Source organism: Eleginops maclovinus, chromosome 22, assembly GCF_036324505.1.
Source record: "Eleginops maclovinus isolate JMC-PN-2008 ecotype Puerto Natales chromosome 22, JC_Emac_rtc_rv5, whole genome shotgun sequence".
Classification (NCBI taxonomy): Eukaryota; Metazoa; Chordata; class Actinopteri; order Perciformes; family Eleginopidae; genus Eleginops; species Eleginops maclovinus.
The window spans coordinates 8,052,283-8,077,475 of NC_086370.1; the positions used below are offsets into that span (position 1 = coordinate 8,052,283).

At 40.2% G+C, this 25,193-nt stretch overlaps 2 protein-coding genes across 3 annotated transcripts; one reads left to right on the forward strand and one right to left on the reverse strand.

The window, feature by feature from the left end:
* Window positions 1-718: 718 nt before the first annotated feature.
* fam83ha (family with sequence similarity 83 member Ha) lies at window positions 719-9,538 on the reverse strand. The gene is made up of 6 exons (XM_063874777.1): window positions 9,259-9,538; window positions 7,712-8,163; window positions 7,444-7,608; window positions 6,323-6,447; window positions 1,939-6,142; window positions 719-1,836 (listed from the first exon to the last, which is right to left on the reverse strand). The coding sequence occupies exons 2-6, from the start codon at window positions 8,153-8,155 to the stop codon at window positions 1,825-1,827; spliced, it is 4,950 nt and encodes a 1,649-aa protein (XP_063730847.1). The 5' UTR covers window positions 8,156-8,163; window positions 9,259-9,538; the 3' UTR covers window positions 719-1,824.
* A 7,238-nt stretch (window positions 9,539-16,776) lies between these two features.
* mlh1 (mutL homolog 1, colon cancer, nonpolyposis type 2 (E. coli)) lies at window positions 16,777-24,477 on the forward strand. Of its 2 annotated transcripts, XM_063874185.1 has the most exons (20): window positions 16,777-16,986; window positions 17,093-17,192; window positions 17,398-17,488; window positions 18,505-18,603; window positions 18,687-18,760; window positions 18,839-18,911; window positions 18,998-19,089; window positions 19,184-19,226; window positions 19,414-19,502; window positions 19,598-19,710; window positions 19,804-19,897; window positions 19,985-20,138; window positions 20,711-21,036; window positions 21,671-21,810; window positions 21,963-22,071; window positions 22,720-22,783; window positions 22,863-23,027; window positions 23,209-23,301; window positions 23,392-23,502; window positions 24,246-24,477. In XM_063874185.1, the coding sequence occupies exons 4-20, from the start codon at window positions 18,514-18,516 to the stop codon at window positions 24,399-24,401; spliced, it is 1,986 nt and encodes a 661-aa protein (XP_063730255.1). In that variant the 5' UTR covers window positions 16,777-16,986; window positions 17,093-17,192; window positions 17,398-17,488; window positions 18,505-18,513; the 3' UTR covers window positions 24,402-24,477. The 2 variants fall into 2 exon arrangements, with proteins under 2 accessions (XP_063730255.1, XP_063730253.1); XM_063874183.1 differs by having other exon boundaries at window positions 16,830-17,192.
* Window positions 24,478-25,193: the final 716 nt, after the last annotated feature.

The window sequence follows — 25,193 nt, forward strand, 5'->3', positions numbered from 1 at the left end:
ACACTTTTGCTATTTAGGATTAACAAAGCATTTTTGATACAGTGTTCTCGCCAGCATGATCGTTTTCAGGGATTTGCATGCTGCTGGTTATGGATAATCTTGTCCTAAGGGTGGTGCTAGAGGAAAGGTCATTTGGTTGAGAAATTAATCAGATTAAGGGATGCCTTGTGTTGGTGAGCAAATCAAAGTAAGTCATGCTTCGATAACCTCATAACATGTTATCTAAGATATTATGATGATTCTAGAATATGCATACTTATGCTAATGTGGGATTAGATATAGATGATCCTTTATAAAGATACAATTGGTATTGGCATTAGCTGTTCCATGGATCATCTCATTACACCAAAGAGAAAAGACACGCTTTTTAATCCACATTAGACAACCGACCTTTTAAACATGTCCTAAACTAATAAAATATTTTAAAATGTCATTAAATTCTTACGATTGAGGCTTGATGAATCAGACACTATCAAAACACGTTATAACAAGTTATTAATTCTTTAGAGATAAGTAAAAAAAAAAGAGTAGGTGTTTGTTACAGAACACGTTTTAATATATCCCATTAGAAAGATTACAGGAGTAAATATTAAATGATGTTTAACTTTCATTTAGCTTCTTAAGTTCAGGGTTTTATTGCTGGCTAACTGGGACATTTAAATATATGGAGTCATAATTGCCTACGTTCTTTTGACAATTTCATGACAGGAAAACACAACAATTTTAAGAAATTTTATTTACAAAGGGCAAGTGCTGCTGAAGACAGACTCAATAAATCTAGTTTTTCAAGGCACCATTTAACATACTGTCGTGTAGTCTTTGCAGTTTCAGATTTTCTTGCTTCAGTGTACAGGTATGACACGTTTTCCTTGAAAAACAGCACATTTTCAGAGATAAAAGAGGGTTGGTTCCAGCATATTACATAAGATAACACCATATGTAGTCACTCACCCCAGTGGAATGTAGGCATGCATGTAGCTTTGGCTTTACACAGCGAAAAAGGAAATTCCAAAAATAAAACATATTTTAACTTTTTGTTCGTTTGTTAAAGAATTATTAATGGTCAATTAGGTGAACCGGCCCTTTAAGGGAACCAGGTGCAGCTTGGAAGATAGAGCTCAATGACTCCTACTAGTCAAAAGAAAGGAATGCAAAACATTGCTATTCTGTCTTTCTCTCTCTTCATTATTTTAAAATTCCATTGATTGATTCAGATTACAAAGGCTTAAAGTTCCAATGTATTTCCCCTGAAACAAGAGTCCTGCATGGATATGAATGTATTTATTTACAAGTTTCACAAACCCAAATAAAAATCTACCTTTTTGTTTAATATGATAGTGAAAAACCACAATATAAAATACAGTATATTACAGACTCTGACTATAAAGATCATCTATTCAACTTTTAGGTGACATGCTTTCTTAAAATCATCTTACTTTAAAGTAATGGCTGTCAGTGCTGTTAAAAAAGCAAGGACAGATGTCATCACAGATCCTGTTGCAAACATTGCACTTCACCCATGCAGTCAGTAAAAACACATCATTCATCATCATCCAATTACACACACGTAGCCCCATTTCATACCTTGGTAAACTCTTTGTTTGCCATGGCACATAATTGGAACATCAGGTTTTACCATTCAAAGTTCAGTGACACCTCAAGGTCCCCTGCCGGTTTGCATAATATGCTTTTTTTGCAGAAAACAAACAAAAGTGTCTTTGGTCGGAAAGTGTCTTGGTCATCATTTCAGCTTTAAAATCTAATATTTTTCTTTCTACACACACTTTTTACGCTGTTTATCGTACACATTTCTTCTGATTCCATTTAAGGTGCCATCTGTGAAAGTAATAGAGAAAAAAAATAAGTAACAACTTTGGCAACACAACTTACATTTAAACAGGAATGAGTAAAAAATGGTGTTGTGTTGAGTATTTATACCTCAAATCGGCTGTAAACTTTCCTCTCCTTCCTCATATGTGTAATCTTCTCCAACAGCTTGTCACGCTCCTCAACTGACTTAGGCTGCCCTCTGTTAAGAGACCTGATACCTATTTCTTTCTCCCTTTTGGCATTTTTGTCGGCTTTGTCTTCTTTCTCATCATCAGTGACAGGAGCCTCTTGGGCAGCCTCGTTCCTGCTTTGGCTATTGGCAGAAATCTGCCCTAGAAGCAGCTTAGTATCATCTCTGAGGTTGCTGCTTGAGATCACGTTGGCTGTTGATGACTGGAAGCGAGACTGGCCAGATTTTGGCTGCTTGGACTGTGGTGACGAAGGAACATCTGGTGTGCTCTCATGCGGTTCAGAGCAGTTGTTTTGGCTAACTTCATTTGTTTTTTCATTACCAACCGATTCCTGTGTACTCATTTTATTGACCTTATTTGTTGCCTCGGTATCATCAGTTTTCTTCGCAACAGGGTCAGTCTTTTCTGTCTCTTTGATTGCTTCTTTCTGATTGTCCGTATAAATATTTTTAGCAGGTACATTTTGCTCTGAAGGGTTGCTTTTTAGATCTGATACTTGACATGTTTCAGGCAATAAAGGGCTAGGGCTAGCAAGCGTGCTTTCAGCTTTGACATCCTCTGATGATCCAAGAACCTTCGATTCCTTTCCAACACTCTTTGTTGTTTCAGCCTCAGGTGACAGAGGAGAAGGAGATGAAGATGATTCTGTTTCAGGAGGATTCAAAGTGACAGAACTTGTCATGTTGAGTTTGGAGGGAGGGGTCGCTTGTCTTTCTGACTGGGAAGCATTATTAGTGGAGTGTGGGTTGACAGGAGAGCTTGTTTCTACTGGATAATGGTTGGGTAGAGGGTCTGCTGGGGTGGGGGAAGCAGTATTAGTCTCAATTAGACCAGATTTGGATTTACTCTCTAGGTCAGATACACTAGGTAGATATGTTCCAGGCGATGAAGGGCTAAGGCTAGCAAGTTTGCTATCAAATTTGACATTGTCTGATGATCCAAGAACCTCAGATTGCTTTTCAACAGTTTTTTCCGCCTCAGGTGACAGAGAAGAAGGAGATGAAGATGATTCTGTTTCAAGAGGGGTGACAGAACCTTTCAGGTTAAGTTTTGATGGAGGGATTGCTTGTTTTACTGAAGCGTTAGTAGTAGAGTCTGGGTTGACAGGAGGGCTTGGTCCTGCTGGACAATGGTTGGGTGGAGGGTCTGCCTGGGAGGGGGAAGGAGTAATAGTCTCATTTTGAACAGATTTGGATTTACTCTCTATGGCAGATACATTAGGTAGACAGGTTTTCGACAATGAAGGGCAAGGTGGTGTGCTATCAGCTCTCACATCGTCGGGTGATTCAAGAACCTCAGATTGCTTTAAAACACCCTTAGGAACAGAGTTGTTTTCTGGTTCTGGGACAACTTTTTCTGAAGGTGTAGGAGCACTTGATTCTCCAGAGTCTGTCTTTGTATGGGACTGTAGTGAGGGTTTGTTTTGCTCTGAACCAGCAGCACATGTATCAGAAGAAATGTCAGATTCCATAGAGTCAGTTGCTGAAAGGGTATCAGATGACGTCAATTGGGAGGGCGCTGGTGGGGAAGGGCTGACAGATCCCTGTGCATTAGGGGACAATATGCTGGGAGTTACTGTTGAGCTGGAGTCTTTCGGGGTAACACTAGAAAATATGGATTCTGTGGAAGTGGGAGACAGAGCACAGCCGGACGAAGAAGGAATCGGACTGATCTGTGAACCAGTAGATGGCTGAATTTGTTCAGACAATGAGCTTTGGCCTGATTTGTCAGAAGAGATGCTGGTTTCTAACTGAACTGATTCAGGGTGTGGGGTGTTAGAACCCAATACAGCTAATTCAGAAGATGGTGGGGCCTTCTCTGAACTGGGAGTGAGTGAACTAGATTCTTTTGAGGTAGTATCAAGGCTATTGCTTTTATCTGTACCTTGTGCAAGGGAATGAACTCTAGCTGGAGTAGCATTTGTTGGTGTCGGGGGATGGCTGGGGCTACTTATTTTCACAGCGGGGATTGACAGCTTTGGTGCGTTTGATAATTGGCTCTGAGGTTGTGATGTTTCTGCGGAAACAGGCACAGTTGCTTCTGTTTGGCTGTTACTTAGTTCTATCTTCTCTAAATCAGTTGCAACTCTGGTTTGTTCTTGTTTACAGCTTTTGGAGGCATCCAAAGATAGACTGGCTGCTTTGCATGCTTCTGTAGATACTGGTTTCCCTGCATCCTCGAAAGAAGCATTTTTATCTAATGAACCCTTAGATAGAGAAGCGTCAGCCATCTTTTCTGCGGTTTCTTTGGTGCTTTTTTCAACAGTTGTGTTGCTTTTTAGTTCATTTGGTGTTTTCATTGGAGCCTTCTCTTTGCTCTTTTCAGTGTCTGAAGCCTGAGCAGCTTTGCGTTTTGCTGCCAGCTCTTTGAAAAACATGAGCCTATTATCAGGATCAGACATGTCTATATGCAATGGATGATTTGGAGGATTGGGTGGCTGAAACGGTTGATCAGTTTTTGGCATCTCAGTTTCAGAAGCTTTGGATTGGGGCATTGGTGGTGATGTTTTTTGTGCCTCTGAAAGATCCTTTGAATCTTTATCCTTTGATAAATCTGTACCATCTGGCTTACTGTTAACATCATCTGGTTTGGATTGGTCTGTGGCATCTGAGGTGACTGATTTCATGTAACGACTCCATTCAAAAGGTTCTCTTGCAGTCCTCCTTTGTCCCAGAACTTTAGAAACAAACGGTAGTGTTGTTTGTTCTGCCTCATCTTTGTCCCCTTCCTCACCCTGTTGGTCGCCTGCAGCAGTATTCTGCTGGTCCAGAGAGCTGAATATCAAAGAGGATCTTAGCCTAGAGCTCCTTGGTATAGCTGCATTGTATTTCCGACGGAATGACTCCTCCCTTCGAAGGCCAGACATTTTTGGTTCCTTTTGTTCTTGCTCGTCTATTTTCTCCACTTCAGTTGTGGATGATGATGATTCTGAAGGTGTTGGTGTTGTTTTGGTCTCCGCTGCTACTGCAGTGTTTACATCAGCCAATTTCTTTGGCTGTTCCCTTGTGGTGACATAACTTGGCATCTGACTTGCCCTGGGTATTGCAGGAACCCTAAACTCTCTGACATTAGGGATTTTTGGGACTGATAAATCAATGCCTGCTGTTTGCTGTATAGGGTTAGAGGGCACTTCAAATGGATCCTGGGCATTAAGTGGGGCTGATGGCAGGCCTTCCTCTTCTGGATTATCATGTGCACTAAGAAATGAGCTAATCCTCCAGTTTCTTAGCCCTCGTTTCACCAAAGGATCCTTGCGGTCAGCGATAGGTTCCTGGAAAGACTGTTTCTGATCAGTTGGATTTGATGGGGTGGGAGATGCTTGATAGGCTTGTGGGTTGCCTAAACTCGATCTTCTAGGGTGAGATGAACCAAACGGAAAATCTGCAACAGGTTGCGATTTCTCTGAGCTCTTGTCAAAATCTGCAATCCTGGTAGATGATAAATAGTTGAGCACAGGGTCAAAGTTATCAGATGGTTCAACCTCTGGTGGTAAACCAGGTTCAATATAAGGATCTGCTGAATAAAAGTCTTGGTTCCAGAACTTCTCATTTGCACCATAATCTGCCTCTTTCCCTGGTGCTGGTCCAGGCTGCTGCCCCCTGTAGAACTGCCTTCCCAGGTTCTCAGATTCTGGCATTCCCTGTTGCTGCGTGAATGGCAAAGAGTATCTACCATAAGCGCCTTCAGCATAACTGTGACGTTTGAAGGCAGGACTTTCCATGATGGGCAGTCTGGAAGGGCCCTGATCAAGCGATGGATCCATGCGAGGATGCTGGGGTGTATATCTACTGTGCACGTTTGCAGGGCCTTGCAAGGATTCCTGCCTTTTAAGGGGCATATTTCTCCATTCCATGCGTTCATTGTAGGGATGCCTTAGCCCCTCATCTGGATAACCGGTGTCCAGTGACTGAAACTTCTTTGTATCTCTGTACATTGTTCTGTCACTTGGATATTGCCTCTTTTGTGAATGGCCCAACTCATCCATTGGAGAGAAGTTTTCAATAATCAGTGGTTGGGACTGAGCAAAAAGAATCCGAAACTCTTCATCAAAGGTCGTAACGAGCTGTCCAAGAAAAAGGTGTGCCATACAGCGGTGTAGCTTCTCATAAGACCACATGAAGCTAGACAGAGACATGACAATAAGTATGAATTAACAGAAGCACTTCATTCATGACATACATATTTTATACAAAACAAACTAACTACATGTATTCACAAAAACATACATCAATCACTGAAATCCTTGTGTGGTATGCAAGTGTAGAGGCGTCGCTTTCTGTGGCAATTTTAAATGTGTTCACCTGTAGTTTCCACTCAGCACTGCCCTGCAGTCTGTCAACAAGAAGCGATCCATCATCTGACCTGTGAAGGTGCTCCCTGAGCGGCAGTGGTATGTGATGCCTGACACTGTTCTCACGCGTAAAAGCTGCACGACACACATAAACAGAAAATAAATAATAAGATACAGGTTGACATTTAGTGGTGTTAATGTTTAACTGCAGTCCAAGCTAGGTGGCAGCATTGCTTGCAAAACGAAAGGGCTCCATTTCAAGTTCCTCTACATAGTAGTATGCAGTTACTGTGATTTCTATCAATACAAAAAAAAACAGTCTATACTTAAGAATATTTTTGTTTGCTCAATTTCTTAAAGTATAATACAATTCCATTAAGAGTAATCTCAATTCAGTTAAAAAGGCACCAGCAAGTTAATGTTGGGAAAGGAAAGGCTGATAAGTTTTCTTTGTTTGTATGGAGTCACCTCTAGCAACAGCTGTGGAGTACCCACTGTACTTCTGCTTTTTTCAACAAGTTCCGTTAATATGGACTGAGTAGGACAATTTAAGGATATGGCAATATTCTTTTTTCCCCAGCTTATCCCATGACTAATTACTATGGGTCTTTCCTACTCTGTCTGTAGCTCTCAGCCTCTACACCATTCTTTTTCAAATTGAAGATTAGTCTTTGAAAATGGATGAGATATATAAGCACAGATATGGCATGTCACTGTTGTTTTCAAGAAACAACTCAATCAGAAGTAAATAGTACACTTGATAGGGACTCTATTTCATCTCTGTTTGGTGTGGTGTACTGCAGCAACACAGTGACTGAAAGTAAACTACAGAACATAGGCCAAAGACCAGAGCAGCGTTGTGTAACAATAATGCGTTTTGAATCGGTATCAGTTTGTGAGTCAGTCAGTCGGCAGTTAGTTAGTTAGTTAGATAAATAGTTAGATAAATGTCTCTCTTGGAAAATAGAAGATTCTTAATTAGTTACGTACTTCTACTTTTCAGGTTCATACATTTTTAAAACCTTTAAGAAAAGGTACTTGAAGAAAAGGAAACATGAATAGAATTGAAATGTGTAATCAGCCTTTTCTCTTTGTTATTTCAATAGATTCTTTGAAGGAAAATGTGCTCACTTGAATGTTCTGTACATCAACTCTGCAGTTGGACAGCATGTTGACGAAGTGATGTGCATTCTGCTTGTCCAAAACGATGTAGACAGCAACATTCCTCATAGCAGCATTGAGAATATCCGCAAGTATGTCAACATCAGTAAACATGTCCATCACTATGGCAATCACCTGAGGAGATCAAATCAAACAAACACGATGAAACAAATTCTCAGGAGAATGACACTGTACTGACAACTTAAGCATGGAGTTTCATAGAAAGTGAAAGACCTACCTGCCGAGCATTCTTGATAAGTCGTCGGGCCTGCTCCTTGATACTCGGCATGTCAGGCTCAGGGGGGTTGACCAGAGTGGTGACCTCTGTGGGCCCAATGAAGTGGTGCATCTGAGGCCAGCCAAGGTCCAAGCCTGGAGCGTCCAGGTCAGAGTGAATGGGCCAGTAAGTGTCTGAGGAGCCATCTCCTTCATCCTCTGGATAATATTGTTCAGGGTTGTTGCTCTGCTGAGGCGCCTGAACAGAGCTCGAGATAAACTCAATCTCAGGTGAGGCCAGGAAGTCCACCACATCTGATTTTTGGAGAAACTGGTAGTATCCCTCCAAGTCTTCCTCAATGAGAGCATCAATAGCCAAGCGGTACTCTTCCCGATAGTGAGGGGGGAGGTAGTTAGGGTCCAGGGGGTTATCCCCGGCAGAGGAACACTGAGAGCGATGTGCCATACTGTAGTCTAAAGAGAAAGTTAAAGCAAAAAGAGTCATGTGATGAAATTCACTGTATAAATCATTTTAAAACCACACATGTTTCAGTTTCTCTAGATATAAGAAGAACACCATTAAGAGAGTTCTGTATGATACCTTTACTCGTTTTAAATCAAGTTTGATTATTTAACTGTTTTTGAATAAGAACCATTTTTTAAACAAAATGGCCACATTTATCTGGTTCCTGTGTCTCAGAAGAACCAATAACAAAAGTGAGAAATCTCAATGAGAAACACAGAAAACATTACATTTACATATTAAGGGAACATTTGACATTACGTTTTTAACTTTTTGGATTGAAAAAAACAAAACCGAACAGCCGCACCCCATAAATTCCTTTTGATCGTGTATTTTCTAGGAATTAAGTTATGACATGATCACATCCTGTTGTCATTTTAAATAATTCTGTTGTGCAGAATATAACTGGTATTGTAGTTTTTGTGTTACATGTTTATAACATCAGATACAGGACACACTAGTGTTTCATTTGATTGAGCATCATGTTATTTTAGCATTCATTTGCCACATTGGGATGTATATTAGGAACAGAAATGGATCTTATTTATATCATGACATGTATTGGTACCATGCCACAGAGACCTATAGCTAACTAATACTCAGATATATTTCTTCCAAACATTAAATGTAGCCCAGAGGATTCCTCTGTTACAAGAAGTGAAGTAGTTTCAGCACAATGAATGAGGGGAGAAGGAATCTAACCACAGGATAGATGGGTTTAGGGTGTGGCTCCTCCCTCTGGCCAAAAGCACCAGGCTCCATTTGCAAGTTCATGAAAAGCCACTTAAATGAGAAGTGCCGAGAGGAAACGTCACAAACCAAACAAAAAACAACACGAATGACATAACGTTTTAACGAGAAGAAATGAGGCGACACACTTACAGGCTGTTTGCCACCTGAAGGTTTGAAAGTCCAATGTATAATGTATCGACACACATTTTTTCCACTGAGAAACATGACATATCGTAATACACATGAACGTAACATATGTTAAACTTCATATCCTGTACCGCGTAAACAATACGGTAGTTATTTGGTTAACTTACCCAAATGTTATTGTCTCTTTAAGCTTCTCCTTGGTTAAACTTTAAGCCCGTCATCTTGCCTTCTTCACCATGTTTTGCTTCACCGCTGCGACGTGTTTCTGGTCCAGGTGGGACTCGTCGAAAGTTTTCTGTTACATTATTTAACCCCCGTCACCCAGCTAAACCAGTTTATTGTCATGCTTGCGGCATGTTGGCGAGTATGTTGGAGACAGCAAACAGAGAGAGAGAGAGAGACAGAGAGAGACTTGCCGTCGATAAATTTCGCCCCGCCTCGACTTTAGCTCCACAGTCAGTTCACTTCTGCTCTTCACAGCTCTGTGTTCATGTTTGTCTGGACTCCCGAGGCAGCTGAGTGGAGCTGAACTCTGCACCTGTGTTATCTGTCCACTGGATCTCCAGCTGGTTAACTTAAGTGGCTAATTAAGGTGATATGAGACCTGTACCACATACCTGCTCATATTCATAAATGTGTAAAACCTTCGTCATAGCTTACTGTTATTATACCATCCCAAATTGTATCCATACATTATTCACATGCCCGATTTATTTAAATATGCAACCAAATGTTTATTTTTGAATATCTGGAAAACAGATATCATTTATAATTTGAAAATATATAGAGAGAGCTGTCAGACAAGAGGACTGCTATCGCTTGCTTTAAAAATAATAATAAACTGTTATTATTAATTAAGACTTGGGTTGCTTAAGTAAAAGAGTCAGGCAACAAAGTTAACCTCTGAATGTGTTCATCTCAGACCCCTTACTGCAGGAAAAAAATCTTAAACCAATATGCTGCCACCATTCATGTTTCTTGTTTTATGGTTTTATTAACAATCTCTCTTGAACCATTTACAAAATGTCCACAGACTGAATTTATACTACTTCACCAGACTGTGAAGTATCTTTCCTGTGGGGTGAGAGAACTCTAGTGAAAAGCCTAGCTTTGAAGTTGGAGGAAGGCCTATAGTATATTGAAGATAAGGACTTGAGCCAGACATTTTGTTAAAACCCTGAAAGGAGAGAAGAAATTAATGACCAAATACAGTAATTTTCCTACACTAGTTGCTCCACGCTAAGACCTGAAATAGCCTCGGCAGGATAAAATCTGATGACTAAAGAAAAGGAAGTGATGCAATGTTGCTGCTCGAGTGAAGACTTGAAGACAAACCCTCATTGTTGCCTTCAGGTGCCACCCAAGGCACACATAGGAGCAGTAAGAATAAAAACATGACAATAAAGTATAGTTGTGTAAATTGAGTTCCTAGATATTTGCTAAACTACAGACTACAGGGCAGCATTCACAACAGTCTTCAGTCTTTTAACATATGTGGCTCTGAAAAATAGCACAAATTAAAATGTATTAGCCTTAGTGCCAGGCCTTCTAGTGTTCTGACTGACAGGTCATTATGAAACATGATGTTGGCCAACTAGTGATTCATAACTGGATCCCTTCCAGTTCATAAAACATCTCCAGGAATGTATAAATCAAGCAGACAAAGGGTAACTGATAGGATTTGTGTGATAACACAATCTCCATCGAAATGAACTGTTATTGTTGAAGGTGAACAAAGATGCAGTATCGCTTGGGATAAATAGAAGATTATATTATATAAAGAACTGTGTCCACATTGAGGTCTTGTGGATTTGGTGTAGTTCACTCAAAGAATAATCATATTCTTCTGTGTCTGCCACCTTCTGAGGTCAACCGATTGTTCACCAGTTTATTACCAGTTCACCTCCTGGGCACTGTGTGGTTGACGTGACAATTAAATGAAGATTTTATTCAAATCCTCCATTTTGATATCCATGTTATGAAACTGAGGGCTGTGTTTTTACATGTAATGTGAAAAAAAGGCTTGGGAGAAACCGTTGACATCCTTCACATCAATGCAGATGTAACAGAAGCCAACCTGACAGGTTTGGGCTTTAATGACCATCCACTGTATCCCCATAAACTCAAAGCAAAATGGCACTTGATGACTTCTGCCTTCCCAAGGAAATGCCGTATCTCGTAATGTTAACAAAAGTACACATTATTCATCCATCTGCCCTGTGATGGATCCACTTCAAAATGTGAGGGGTTCTTTTTTGGCCTATGCTATTCTGACCGAAGACATATCCTCACTGGTAGAGGTAAATATGACTTGCATGTATCTGCTATAAAGAGGACATTAGAAAACCCACTGTTAGTAAAACAATTACTGTGCGCTTTATAGTATCTTTTGGTACAGGAGAACTAATGGTAACAGAATATTTGACTCATAACAGGAGAAGCAACACAAGGATAACTGTTTAAAAGTGAAAGATTACCACATACTGTCTTTTATGTTGAATATTCAAAGCCTACTTAAAAGGGTGAGGTTTGACACGTGTCGGCAGGTCGCCTTTTATTGTGGGCATTGGCATGTCTACACAGGTGTCAAAAGGGATGGTAGCCAGAGGAGCCACATGGCCCTAGGGCTGGAAATATCAAATAACCAGCTGTTGATCAACGCTGAAATATCTCAACTTTATTGGGAAGATCACAGGGAAATTTTGCTCAGAACACTACCAGAATTACAATTAATTTTGTATAGACTTTGGTGATCCCATTACCCACCTTAATGTTTCTTTAATGAATGATTCTGTTGATCGTCTGACTTTTCACCTGGCCTAAGCCGTCATCAGGGTTCTCCAATACTTTGGTTGATGAGTAAATACTTGCCAAGATGATGGTTTTCCCATCAGCGTCAGCTAGAGTTAGAATGCTAACAACTAGGATTAAGACACGGTAAACATTATATCTGCGATCAACATGTTAGCAGTGCTTTTGTGAACATATTAGCATATTGATTTTAGCGTTTAATACAGCCTCTACCATAGAGTGAACACTATCTGAAGATTATCAGTGTGCAAGTTTTGATAAGTTGTATCTTTTGTAATAGAATCATTTTAACAGCCGCTGTTCAAGTACTTGTGCAGGAGGAGGAAGATAGTCATGGGAGAAGGAAAAGGAAGAGAAAACAAAGGCAAAAGGTAGAGCAGCAGCTGCAGAATCACTTTTGTCGATGCATCATTCTATGGAGCAAAAAGGAAGTCTAGGAAGTTTGCAAAGAGGTGAGATAATACTTGCCGAGATGATGAAGGCCAAACCTAGAGGATGATGAATTAACACAGTAACAAATAAGCGCAGTTGGATACACTTGGACTAGATGATAACTTGTAGTGTGGTGTCGACTGGCCATGATACATAGTCCATAAATACAGACATACCACACCTATCTACCAGTGATTCAGCTAAAATTATACCATTTTTTACATGATTTAAAAAGAAGCCAGAGGAGAATTTGGTTCTAACCTAATGTGGTTCAAGACAAATCAGTGTGTGAGCAACCACCCTTATTGTTAGAGGGAAGACAGGCTCTATATTTGTCCCTTAGAGGGGCCATGACAAATTCCAAAGATGTTTCCACATCTTGTGTCGCTAAGAGATAGTGTATACCTTTCAGTTCCTCTGTCATTGCGTCCAATGGCAGTGATCACTCTACAGCTTTGACAGAGGAGAGTGGGGGTGTCCGACTAGACATAAACACACATACGTTACAAAACCAAATCAGTGGAAACAACAGGCTCTTGTCAGGGCGGTATGTATAGACACACATCGGCATGGAAGTGTGGAATGGTTCCTGGTTGTGTCTAAGCTAAGATGCATTTGGTTAAGGACAGAGTCAGAGTCCCTCACCCAAAGGCACTTTACTCGAGTGACTTAAACAACAACTCCCTGAAAAAGCTGAGTTATTAACATGATTCATTTCCACACATATTGTTTATAAAAGAGTTGCACAATCGTGTGAGTGACATGTTGTATCGCCTCTGTCTACAGTTTGCACAAACTACTGAATTCGACAACATAACAGATGTAGAGAAAGTTTAAATGTGAGATAATTAACTAATTATTATTTTTTGTATGTGTCTGTTTATAAAAAATGAAAACATTATTTCTATTTTCAAATAATGTAGTGATTAAATTATACTATAACATTACTTTGATTTATTTTAAGTTATTATAATTATGTCTACTATAACACTTTAATTAATTTCAGTTAATTTATTAAAATATACATAATATGTTTTTTGATGATTTAAAATGATTAAACCAAAGATATCTTATTACTGACACACCCACACACTCACTCACGCAGACACACACACAAATAGTTGTATCTGTTACATTCATGCCAGCACTGTTGAGGATTTGTGATATCAAACACCATACACCATGTGATAATTTCAAACCCTATATCCCACACAATGGGCATAGTACTGAGCAGCATGTTTGCATTTGTATCTGATTTGCATGTCATTTTGCATGTTGGCTGTGTTTGTGTATTATGGAGGGCATTCTGCTCTGTGTCTGGGGTAATGAAAGGGTGTGCTGAAAGATTTACACTCTCATATCTAAGAATCCTCTTCAGTCAAATTAAAGATTTTCTTTCCTGCTCAGTGTGCATGCATGTACCCGTGCATGCTTGTGTGCACCTGCAATTTGAGCCTGATCATATTAGTGTGTGTCATTGCATGTTGCAAGTCAATACAGGAGTGGCTGCTCTACTAGTTGCCATTTGAGATTCAGTGGAAGGCAACAAAAAAAGGCTATATGAGACAAAAGGAGGCCTTGAGATGACCAATGAGATACACAATCAGTTCCGACCCCACCCAGGCTCTCTGTTAAAGACACTGTTTACAGTTTCATCCATTCAAAGGGTACATTTTAACAAAAGAATAGCTGCTTGTCAATAAACGTCATAATTGCTGCCTGACAACAGAGTAAATGATGACTGACTGGAACAGCAACTGTGCTTTACATTTACAGTGTCTGCTTCCTTCCACTACTTTGTTTATTTCCAGTTCTATTGTACTGTATCCTGTGTCACATCCTGCAGCTACAGCACAAACTGAAATGTCCCACATCAGGAACACGTTTCAGGATAGACATCATATCCCTCCAATATGTATGCAAGAGAACACAATGGCCAACCATTTCCCTCGGCCTATGGGAGAGGTGGAGCAACTTAAACCAGAACAGGGTCGATGTGCACATCTGGATTGAATTAAAGTCCATGAAGTTGAATGTGTGTGACATCATAGTGATGTCACTCTTTTCTCAGTGGGTGCACCTCAGTTACATAAAGAGGCTGAACAGACCAGAATTAGCAAATCAGCTGAATCAACAAAACTTAGAAAGTAGGACATGGAATGATCAGAGTCCCATTTCTGTCATTGTTTAACAGTTCCAAATGTTATTTTTGTTCATAATCCAGTGACATTTCAGGCTGCGTTCTTTGCTGTTATCGCATCTGTCTGAGTCTGCCTGTGGTTAGCTAGTTTATTGTATGGAATTCATGTTGGCAAAGGCTGAAGGAGCAGCACAACAAGCAGCTGAGCTACTAAATTATGCCAAGTTAGCTCTCAGGGCTGGTTGCTACAAGCTTTTGCTTTGATACAAAATGTTGAATAGGTTTCACAGGAACACCCCAGGTTTATAGTCGAGTTTCCTTTGTTCAGAGGCTCTCCTGGTATTAGTAAAATCCAAAATAATAACAGGTCAGAAGTATGATGTTACTGTATGAGATAGTAAGCTTAGTCTGTTTCTCAAATTGAGTTTCACTTGACTAAATAAGCTTTTCAAATGTTCAATAAAACAGGTTCTTTCTGTGGACATGAAGTCTTAAACCATTATTTCTAAGGGGCTTTGGGTTGGAGAGCATTATCACAGCACCATTTTACTCTAACAATCTCTGTCACGTCTCATCTTAAAAAAGGATTGTTAAATCAACCTAAACTAAATCTCCAAGGTTTTTTACATAGATACACATGCAGAATATTTTGTGTTTGTTTTTTAATCCAACAAATACATTTCTTTTCTTTTCTTTTAAGATCCAGTGTTTTTAGAGACCGCCTCATGTATTTCTCACTTCCTTCCTCAGTTTATGTGTTCTATATATGCAGGTATTTGAGGATAGTGTGTTCAGGTTGGACTGTATTGAGACGCTCTCCCCAGTCATGACATCTAAACAGCGCCACTCCCCGGACAGCTTACTCGCAGAATTTTATCCTGCTGAGGTCATCCTGCCTGAGGCCAAAGTTTGGCAGCCTAGCAACATCATTTCGAAAGCTTCTGTAACAATCACAGAGGCTAAGTAGAGCAAAGATTAGTGTTCATTTTAAGAAACATTCTCAAAAATACCTCTGAGACCACTTGTATTTTTGTGGATTTTGGACCACCACCGTTCTAATGATCTGCAGATCAAAAAGACGTTTGGCTCCATGAGGAATACAGGCATACTTGGTAAGGGCAAGTATTTGTACAGAGGAAGATTACAGTGAATCCCTTTGAAGCAACTGTGTAATGCAGAAAAATGTAAACCATTTGACCAATAAGTCCTAGATTTCTTCATGTTTTTTCCCAAGTTGTAAAAATAGCTTTGTACTTTTTTTTTTCTTGCACATACTTAAGATAATAAAAAAAAGTTGTCTGCCAAAATAGTTAAACATTACCGTTTCGGGTGGAAGGGAAACCTAAGGATTTGGAGAAAAGGGTTGTCATACAGATTTACAGACCTGAAATTTGAACCTTTCATTGTGTTATTGCTATACACCAAATTCTTCAGTAGTTAACAGTTGAAAGATACAGTAAGACATTGGTGATAGCTGGAAAAAATTCCATTTTGTGATTAAGTGCTCACTATATGACATCTGGCAGGCATATTGATTTTCTACGTACTTATTTATTTTTATATTCCTGTATTTTACTTAGCACAAATACTTTGTTAGTTTAGTTTCTAATTTTATCTTTTGGCTGTTTATAGTTTAGTTTTTATATATAATTTATGCATAGGGTGGACTAGCAAAGTAAGATTTTCATTGTACGGTGTAACTGTCTGTTTTACTGTGCATATGACAATAAAATATCTTGAATTGAATACTTGTTATAACAGGTATTGATCTTTGATCGATTCGGACCTTAGACCTTTATTGTGACAAGTTTAAGATATCTGGCCCATGGACAATTGACTTTATCTTATTAGCTCAGAGTAACGTATCTGTGTGAAAGTGTATTATCAGTTTAAAGAGATCAATAATAAAATAAAACTAAGTAGTAAATAATGCTACAGCAGCATTGAGAAGCTTATGGTTAAAATGTACTGTATTATATTTCAAATTGTGTGTACAGAAAGATTTATAAAAAGAATATATTTATGAACATTTTATTTTTTCTGCTGGCAAAAGACTTTCTTTAGATGTGTCCAAAAGAGACATTATTGTTATTATCCCTCCTAATGAGGCACTGTGCACATTTCGAAGCTTAGAAGTACCAAAGATGTCTAACAGTGAAGAAGAGTTTTAACCAATAGCGTGCACCAACAGGACGCAGGACCTGCCCACATGCTTTCTCCCCGCGCAGAATCATCAAAGATCGTGTATAATTGAGAAGATATATCACTTCAACACCAGAGATGAGTAGCTGAAACGTCATTGTTTTAGCAACAGTAAAACGTTACATAGATGAATAAACGTCGTGTTATTTCACCTTTTTTGAGGGGAAATTACTCCCCCTAACATTTTCATAACGCCAAAACACGTGTTGACTTTCAAAGTTATTTGAGCAGAGTAATACCTCTTACAATTGTCGCCTCTCTGATTCCATGCATGGTCTTTTTTTGTTGTTGCAGGGATGAGATTCTAAATGTAAGCCTAAATTTATACATTTTTAAGCACATTTTAAGTTATTCCCAGCCGTTGCCCGCTTTGTAACTCTCCCTGAAGTTAGTCAGCGGCAGTGTAATCATGGCAGGTGTTATCCGGAGGCTCGACGAGGCTGTTGTCAACCGGATAGCAGCAGGAGAAGTTATCCAGCGTCCTGCCAACGCCGTCAAAGAACTGATTGAAAACTGGTAACTGACTGTCTAACTGTCTGTTTGACCTGTGGGACAGAATATTGGACAACAGCCACCATTGTTTACTTAAATTCTTTAACAAAGCTGCTTATCAACACACTGTAACATAGTAACAGACACGTGAACCTGCTGACTAGCTAATTCCACTGAACATGTAACATAGCTGTTTATTTAATAACAATATATGTTTTGCACGTGACAGTTTGGATGCCAAGTCTACCAACATTCAGGTGACAGTGAAAGACGGCGGCCTGAAGCTCCTTCAGATTCAGGACAACGGCACTGGCATCAGGGTGGGTGAAGACACACCCACTCTGTTTGGGTGGTTGCTAAATAGTTTTTACAAATTGAAACCTGAAACTCATGCCATTCCAAGAGTTACCGATATGAAGATGTTTTGTTATTGTTGACCTTCAAGGTTTGACTGGAGAGTTGAGAGAAGACAACAAACAGGCTCAATATTAACAGAGATAGACGCAATTTAAGTTAAAGTTAAAATAATGCAAATATCTACCTACAAATTAAATCCACTGATCCCTGAATCTTATATTTTAGACAGTGATAAGTCTGAAATAAAGCCTATTTCATAATTATCTTAAAGCGTTTGGAGTAATATTGCATCTTTTTTTATATAATGTAATACATTTAAAAAGAAATGTTTTTTAAAGGAAATTCATTGATTGTTTCATGGGAACAAACACAGCTAAAATATCTTAAATAGCGTTTTCACTTCTGAAGCTGATCTAACAAGATTTGTGTCATTCAATGATCAATGCAGGTAAATTCGAGATGTGATAAAATAACTATATTCATACTACACAGATGTAAACAGGTAACAAGAAAGTTAAAAACTAATGTAGATGATATTCTCTTTAGATGTAAAGATTCTATTTTAGGGTAAACATGTATTTATCTTTTCTTGTTTCAAATGCTGTAAATATTCAGCAACAAATACGTGTATGAATACCTGTTTCAGTTTATCCCTAGGGTTTTGTGGATGTTCGGTACAAACCTAACCCAATCATGTGAGAAATAAGAAATTGGTGATACAAAAACTTCCCAAACTTTACCATTCTTAAGATTTTGTAGTACAGCTATATGATTTTGCAAGGTCCCATGAATTTTGAGGTTTTGACATGAACTGTGAGCTCTTGGTGTGTTGGTGAGGAATGATCCCCATCAGTTTGGATTTATTTCAGTGTTTTGTTATTCCCCGCCAAATGTGTGAGTTCTGAAAAACTGTGTCACTGTCACTTTTTTATTCTGTAGTCTCCTCTGACCAAGCTGTCTTTTTTAATTTCCGAGGCAGAGAGAAGATATGGAAATAGTTTGTGAGAGGTTTACCACCAGCAAGCTGCAGACATTTGAGGACCTCTCAGCTATAGCAACCTATGGATTCAGAGGAGAGGTAAAGCTCTGCAGCAGAACCCTCCATAAGTCATTTATATAATGAGTTTGTATCAATGTTTTCTTGTCCGTTTTGTTTTTCAGGCCCTCGCTAGTGTGAGCCATGTTGCCCATGTGACCATAACAACTAAGACAGCTGATGCCAAGTGCGCCTACAGGTATGCTCACCTTTAAATAGTTCCTAACAGACATAAAGGATGTCAGACTTCTCGTGATGGATGGATTTGTTTTTTCAGAGCCAGCTACAGCGATGGCAAACTGAAAGGCCCTCCCAAACCATGTGCGGGCAACCAGGGCACACAGATTCTTGTGAGTTCATGGAGCTCTTAAACTTCAACCGATTGAAGTATGTGGATGGTTAGTCACCTACAATAATTAGCTCTCTCTGCCTGCAGTTGGAGGACCTCTTCTATAACGTGTCCACCAGAAGGAAAGCTTTAAAGAGCCCAGGAGACGAGTACTCACGGATTGTAGAAGTGGTCAGCAGGTGTGCCATCTTACTCTTGTTTTTTTCTGATTCATGCTGTTTTTATGTTTTTCGTCATTTTTTAATAACTTGCTTATGAACATTTATTTCACAGGTACGCCATACACAATTCAGGGAAGAGTTTTTCTGTCAAAAAGGTGAGATTTTATTATTTTTGTAACAATTCCTGAGCAAAAAAGTGGACTCCACAACACCTCAAAACTATTTCTGTATTGGTATATTCCTTTGCCTGCTGCCCTTGTGATTTTGTGTCTGACAAATTAGGCTAACAATAAATATTCTTCGTTAATAATGTACAATCATTGTTATGTTCTGTTTTTCCAGCAAGGAGAGACTGTGGCGGATGTGCGGACCCTACCCAACGCCTCAGTGGTGGATAATATTCGAGGAGTTTTTGGCAATGCAGTCAGCAGGTATTTATTTTAAAATGCTTTGATGCTCTCTGGTTATTTGACCTCTTATTTGCCTTAGCGCTGACTGCATGAGCGGCTGTGTGGTATGTTCCCAGGGAGCTGATCGAAGTCGGCTGCGAGGATCAGAAGCTCGCCTATAAGATGAAAGGAAACATCTCTAATGCAAATTACTCCATGAAGAAATGCGTCCTGGTCCTGTTCATCAACCGTACGTATCCCTGGAAAAAGTCTCTCGCCTTTTAAGATGATTAAATCTTGTTAAGAATTTGTTAAATGGAGATTGTGATCTGTAACGTCTCAGATCGACTGGTGGAGTCGGGTGCTTTGAAGAAGGCGATCGAAACAGTTTATGCTGCATACCTTCCTAAGAACACACACCCCTTCCTGTACCTCAGGTGACTTGTTGTGTTTCTTTTCTGCAATGCATTTTTTATCATGGTTGAATGAATTTGATATTCAAGGGTGCGTTGTGATTCCTGCAGCTTGGAGATCGCCCCGCAGAACGTAGATGTGAATGTCCATCCCACAAAACACGAGGTGCACTTCCTGCACGAAGACAGCATCATAGAGAGCGTCCAGAAGCACATCGAGAGCAAACTCCTTGGCTCCAACTCCTCACGCACATATTTCACTCAGGTATGATATAATGACTATCCTAGATCTGATCATCTGTTATCACCTTTCATTGTCTTAACATTTAAGATAACTCCACCCAGAGATCATTTGACACTTAATATGTGGCCTTTTGTTGACAGGATGCCATTGAAAACAATTTTGAATAATTGCCAACAAAACTCATTTTCTTGTTGCCATCCCTGCTACTGATCTTTAAAGAGGCCCGATTAAGCTTTGGGGGTTTCCCTTTCCTGTAGTGTGTTATATAGGTTTGAGTGCATGTAAATGGTCTGCAAAGGCTGCAATCCCAATGTTCCCTCCAGAGGGAACTAAACAAACAAATACAATTTTGTAAATTCTAAAAGAAAACACAGATTATCCAGGAATATATTTTGGTTGCAGTTATAAAGCTTCAGTTTCTTAACTCTGATTTTCATTATTAAGCCGTATAAAATCGTAGTATCTTAATTACTAAAAATATAATGTGAGAAATGGCCACCACATTTTCTGTTTCCACAACCAAAACCTCATGCCTGGTTGTTCATTTGGCTTTCAAAGTGAGTGAGGCTACATATAACGGTGTGTTTGTGCAGACGTTGCTGCCGGGTCTGTCAGCCTCGGGCGGCGGTGAGGGGAAGTCCTCCAGCGGCGCGGCAGAGTCCAGCGATCGAGTCTACGCACATCAGATGGTGAGGACCGACTGCCGCGCACAGAAGCTGGACGCCTTCCTCCAGCCCAAAGAGAAGCCGGCCCCTGAGCCTGAATCAGCTGGTCCCAGCAGCTGGGAGACTGCGAGCAAAAGTGCCCAGCCTGACCTGATAGAGATGGAGGAGTCAGACGACGCAGACATGCTGGAGGCCCTGACTGCACAGGAAGCAGAGGAGCCAAAGGGAGAAGACAATGTTGATGCTGTTCAAAGGTAAAACTAAAAAATCAGTTATATGTTGGACTCAGTGAACACAACATTTAAAAGTATGAGAGTAGGAAGAAGATTGCAATGCTAAATATGTAACATCACTTTTGTATATAGTGACCTATAATTATATAAAAATTCTATGAAAGGAGTTGCTTACAAACCGAAACAGATCCTGGCCTCTGTGGAGCCTCTTTAGCTTACTGTTTTAGATGGAAACACATTTATAAGACTCACTAATGTCATTAATCCAGTTTCTGCGAAAAGGTTTTAATAAATGCAACGTTCACTTCCTGCTCAGGTGAAGAAAGACGGAAATTGAGAAGCTAAAGATGTTACTCAGATGTTTCTCTCAGTAGTTGGTAAACACAAAGAAAATAGTTCAGTTCAGGTCCAGTCATCAGATGTTGGTGTGTGTCTGTTCAAATGATCATACGGCAAGTTTAAATTCATCAAATTGTGGATATCCCCTGCCCCCATGTGGCTGAAAAAGTAAGTGGTGCTGCCTTAAACTAAGCTTTTATTTTGGCGGGACAAAACCAAACGTGACGCCCATCAAACAATTTTACAGCCTGTTTTATAGTGCGTCTGCTACAAACACGTGTCTGTGTTTGTGTGTGTGTGTGTGTGTTTGAGCCAGGAAGCGACCCAGGAAAGAGCAGCAGCAGGAGGTGGAGGAAGTGGAGGACCTGACGGCTGCAGCTACACCCAAGAGACGAGCCATTAAACTGACCAGCATCAAAGAGCTCAGAGCTGAGATCCCTGAGAACACACACAAAGGTAAACAGCACACCCGTTACCGATAAACTGTAGGATTTTAGGAGTGACTCCATGCCGTGTCTCACTCCCATCTATAAACCTCACAGGGATTTTACTTTCTGCCCATTCATCAACAACATTTCCTCTTTTAAGTACGTACATTTTTGGTACAGGCCTTCAAGAAATGTTGCAGAACCACTCGTTTGTGGGCTGCGTCAACCCTCAGTGGACTTTGATCCAACATCACACCAAGCTGTACCTGCTGAACACCACCAAACTCAGGTCAGAGCCACAGCAGCACACCGTTAAAAGGAAAGTTCAAAACTCTTAATCAAATGGTTGATGGGGGGCAGCAGAACAACATATTTTTAGCTCCCTAAAAAAGGTCCGATCCAAATATAATGGATATCAGTTTGAGTGTACAGTCACTTTGGAATATTTGCCCTGCTTCATCTAGCCTTCAGACAGCCTTTACAGACAAGCGGCTACATCCGGTATCTATGTTTTACTGCCACCAGACTCCATCTACAAAGCTGTAATTTGAACCATGCAGAGTACGGGAGATGCTGGTGTGTTGATCACTTTGTTTTTGTCCAAAAAGCCAAAGCGGATTTAGCAGTGGCACAATACCGAAGACTAACTTTCAGATCGAGGCAGCAGTAGAACAGCAACTCCAGAATTCTAAAAGATAAACCGTTTTGTGAATGGAGTCTGGCGTCTTTAAACAGACTATCACAGCTTCAGTTCTGTCGGAAAGGGCTGTCTGATGGCAAGGTAAAACCGGGAAAATAATCTAAATACAGCACACACTTAAACTGATATTGATTTTTAAAAATGTTGCCTCAGCATCAAATCCATTTTAAAAACATGTGAAGTTATTTCAGTCAGATGCTTTAATTCCCATACGACTCATTTTTCTTTCTGCTGCAGCCAGGAGCTTTTCTACCAAATACTCATCTACGACTTTGGGAACTTTGGTGTATTAAGACTCTCTGTAAGTATTACTTTTTTTTGAGAAGCATTAGTACATACTGTACAGGTTCTTATTGGTATGGCTGATAATGTGCCTTCAGACACCTGCTCCACTTTACGACCTGGCCATGTTGGCTCTGGACTCTGAGGAGAGCGGCTGGACAGAAGAGGATGGTCCTAAAGAAGGCCTGGCTCAGTACATAGTGGACTTCCTGAAGAAGAAAACTGAGATGTTGGGGGACTACTTCTCTGTGGAGATAGACCAGGTCTGTTTTATTAGGACGGTGTTTGTCAGGTGGGAAAAATAAATCCCTAAGAACTACAAAATCCAAAGTTTTTTTATACGTTTTTGCCAAAGGAAGGAATCTGTACTTTCCCTTTTTCAGCAAAACATAACATTATCACTCTATTTTTTACCCATTAAAAACATATCTTTGTTCATTGTAGGAAGGAAATCTGACCGGGCTGCCGTTACTGCTCGACAAGTACACCCCAGTGATGGAGGGCCTCCCCATGTTCATCCTGCGCCTGGCCACTGAGGTGAACGTCTTTTTTCTCTCCCCTCCCCTCTGTGATGGTACTCTGGAAATGGACTGTATCTGAAGGCGTGTGCTTGGTGCTGTTGTGCAGGTGAACTGGGACAATGAGAGGGAGTGCTTCAGAGACTTCAGTAAGGAGTGCAGCATGTTCTACTCCATCAGGAAGCGCTACATCCTGGAGGCTGAGCCGGGGGAGGAGCAGGTGGGAAGAAATTCTAGGCACTGGCATTTTGAAGAGATAGTTTGAAGTGTATGAGGTACTCGTTCATAGTCGGTGCATAACCTGCAATGGATGGTGGATTGCGCATCTTATTTCTGGCGAAAGAGACAGGACTACTGGCATGAATGCTAAGAAATGTACTTCTATTGACTGTGGCAGCAACATAGTTTAATATAGCCTCATACAAAATGTATTGAGTATTAGTTAAGTCTGTTTATATTTAGAAAAGTATGCCTTTTTTTTAATGGGAAAACTCAGACAATTTACTAAAAATATGCTTATTTTCTTTAAATTCCCAAAACTCTATTGACAAAAAGACTAACTTAACCTCGCTGAACACAGGAGTTTTTGGTCTACTGCTTCTTCGATCAGTTATTTTATTTATGTTGTAGCTTGATAACACAAATGCACTTACCAAACAAGGTGGCAGTAGACCTGTTTTTGACAATGGAGTCTGGTGACTTCTAAGGGAGCAATGCAACTGCCCAAGTTATCTTGTCAGTAAGGGCTTTCTAACACCAAGCAGTGCTGAGAGTATTCTAAATATAGCGCACCCTTAAACATACATTTTGCCCCTGCCTCTCCACAGCACAGCCTGTACCCATACTCCTGCCTGCTTCTCTAAACTGGCAGTGTGCCGACCACTATCTATTGATAAGTACCTCATCACTTCCTTTGCTTCAATATAATATGAAGCCAAAGAACTGACGTGTGATGTGTTTCAGGACGCTGAGGTGAACTCCTGGCGTTGGAAAGTCGAGCACGTCATTTTCAAATCTTTCCGAACCCTCTTCAGTCCTCCGAAGAACTTCAGCGAGGACGGCACGGTGCTGCAGATCGCCAACTTACCCGACCTCTATAAAGTGTTTGAGAGGTGCTAACGGATCATCAACCATCCAAAGATGCTGCTCTTTTATGTATCATTTGTGCTGTAAATAAATACTGTGTAAAACAAGGCTCCAGATGTGTCTTTGGAGAGAAACACCATACTCCATGATGTCATAGTTATTCCTAAAACCCCGTTCAAATGTGCCAAGGCTACACATTCTAAAATTAAGACTTGGGACAGGCAGCCAGGAAAAACTGAATCAGGGTCACACATCCCATAAGGTTACCGCCAGCGCCAGTACATTAGCCGGGCTTTTATTGCAGCTACATTTTTTTCTAAGACACAGGAAGTGTGGAGGATTAGCGCTCAGTAGGGAGGAAATAAACACCGCTGCTAATTGTTCCACTTTATGGACTATTACGTAATAAGTTAAGAAACTATTTAAGCCTGGATAATTAAAGGGGCTCCTATTATGCTTTTGGGGGTTTTATCTTTCCTGTAGTGTTATATAGGTTTCTGTCCATGTAAATGGAATGCAGGCTAAAAGCCCAGACGCCTCCATTGTAGTCCTTTGATCTGTAACATAATGACATCACTGTTACACTAGCGCTTGTATTGGCTAGCACTCCAACACATTGTTCGTGGTAAGCTAAGGTGCGGTACTTCTAAGTAGTTGACCAATCACACCAGAGCTGGCCAGCTAACCAATCAGAGCAGACTAGGTGAAAAGAGGTGCAGCAGCACAGGCAGTATGAGGAAAATAAATGTAAACATTACATGGTAGAGTCACAAAATACAAATATGATAAGGCCCCTTTAAAGTATTGCCAATTAATACAATAAGG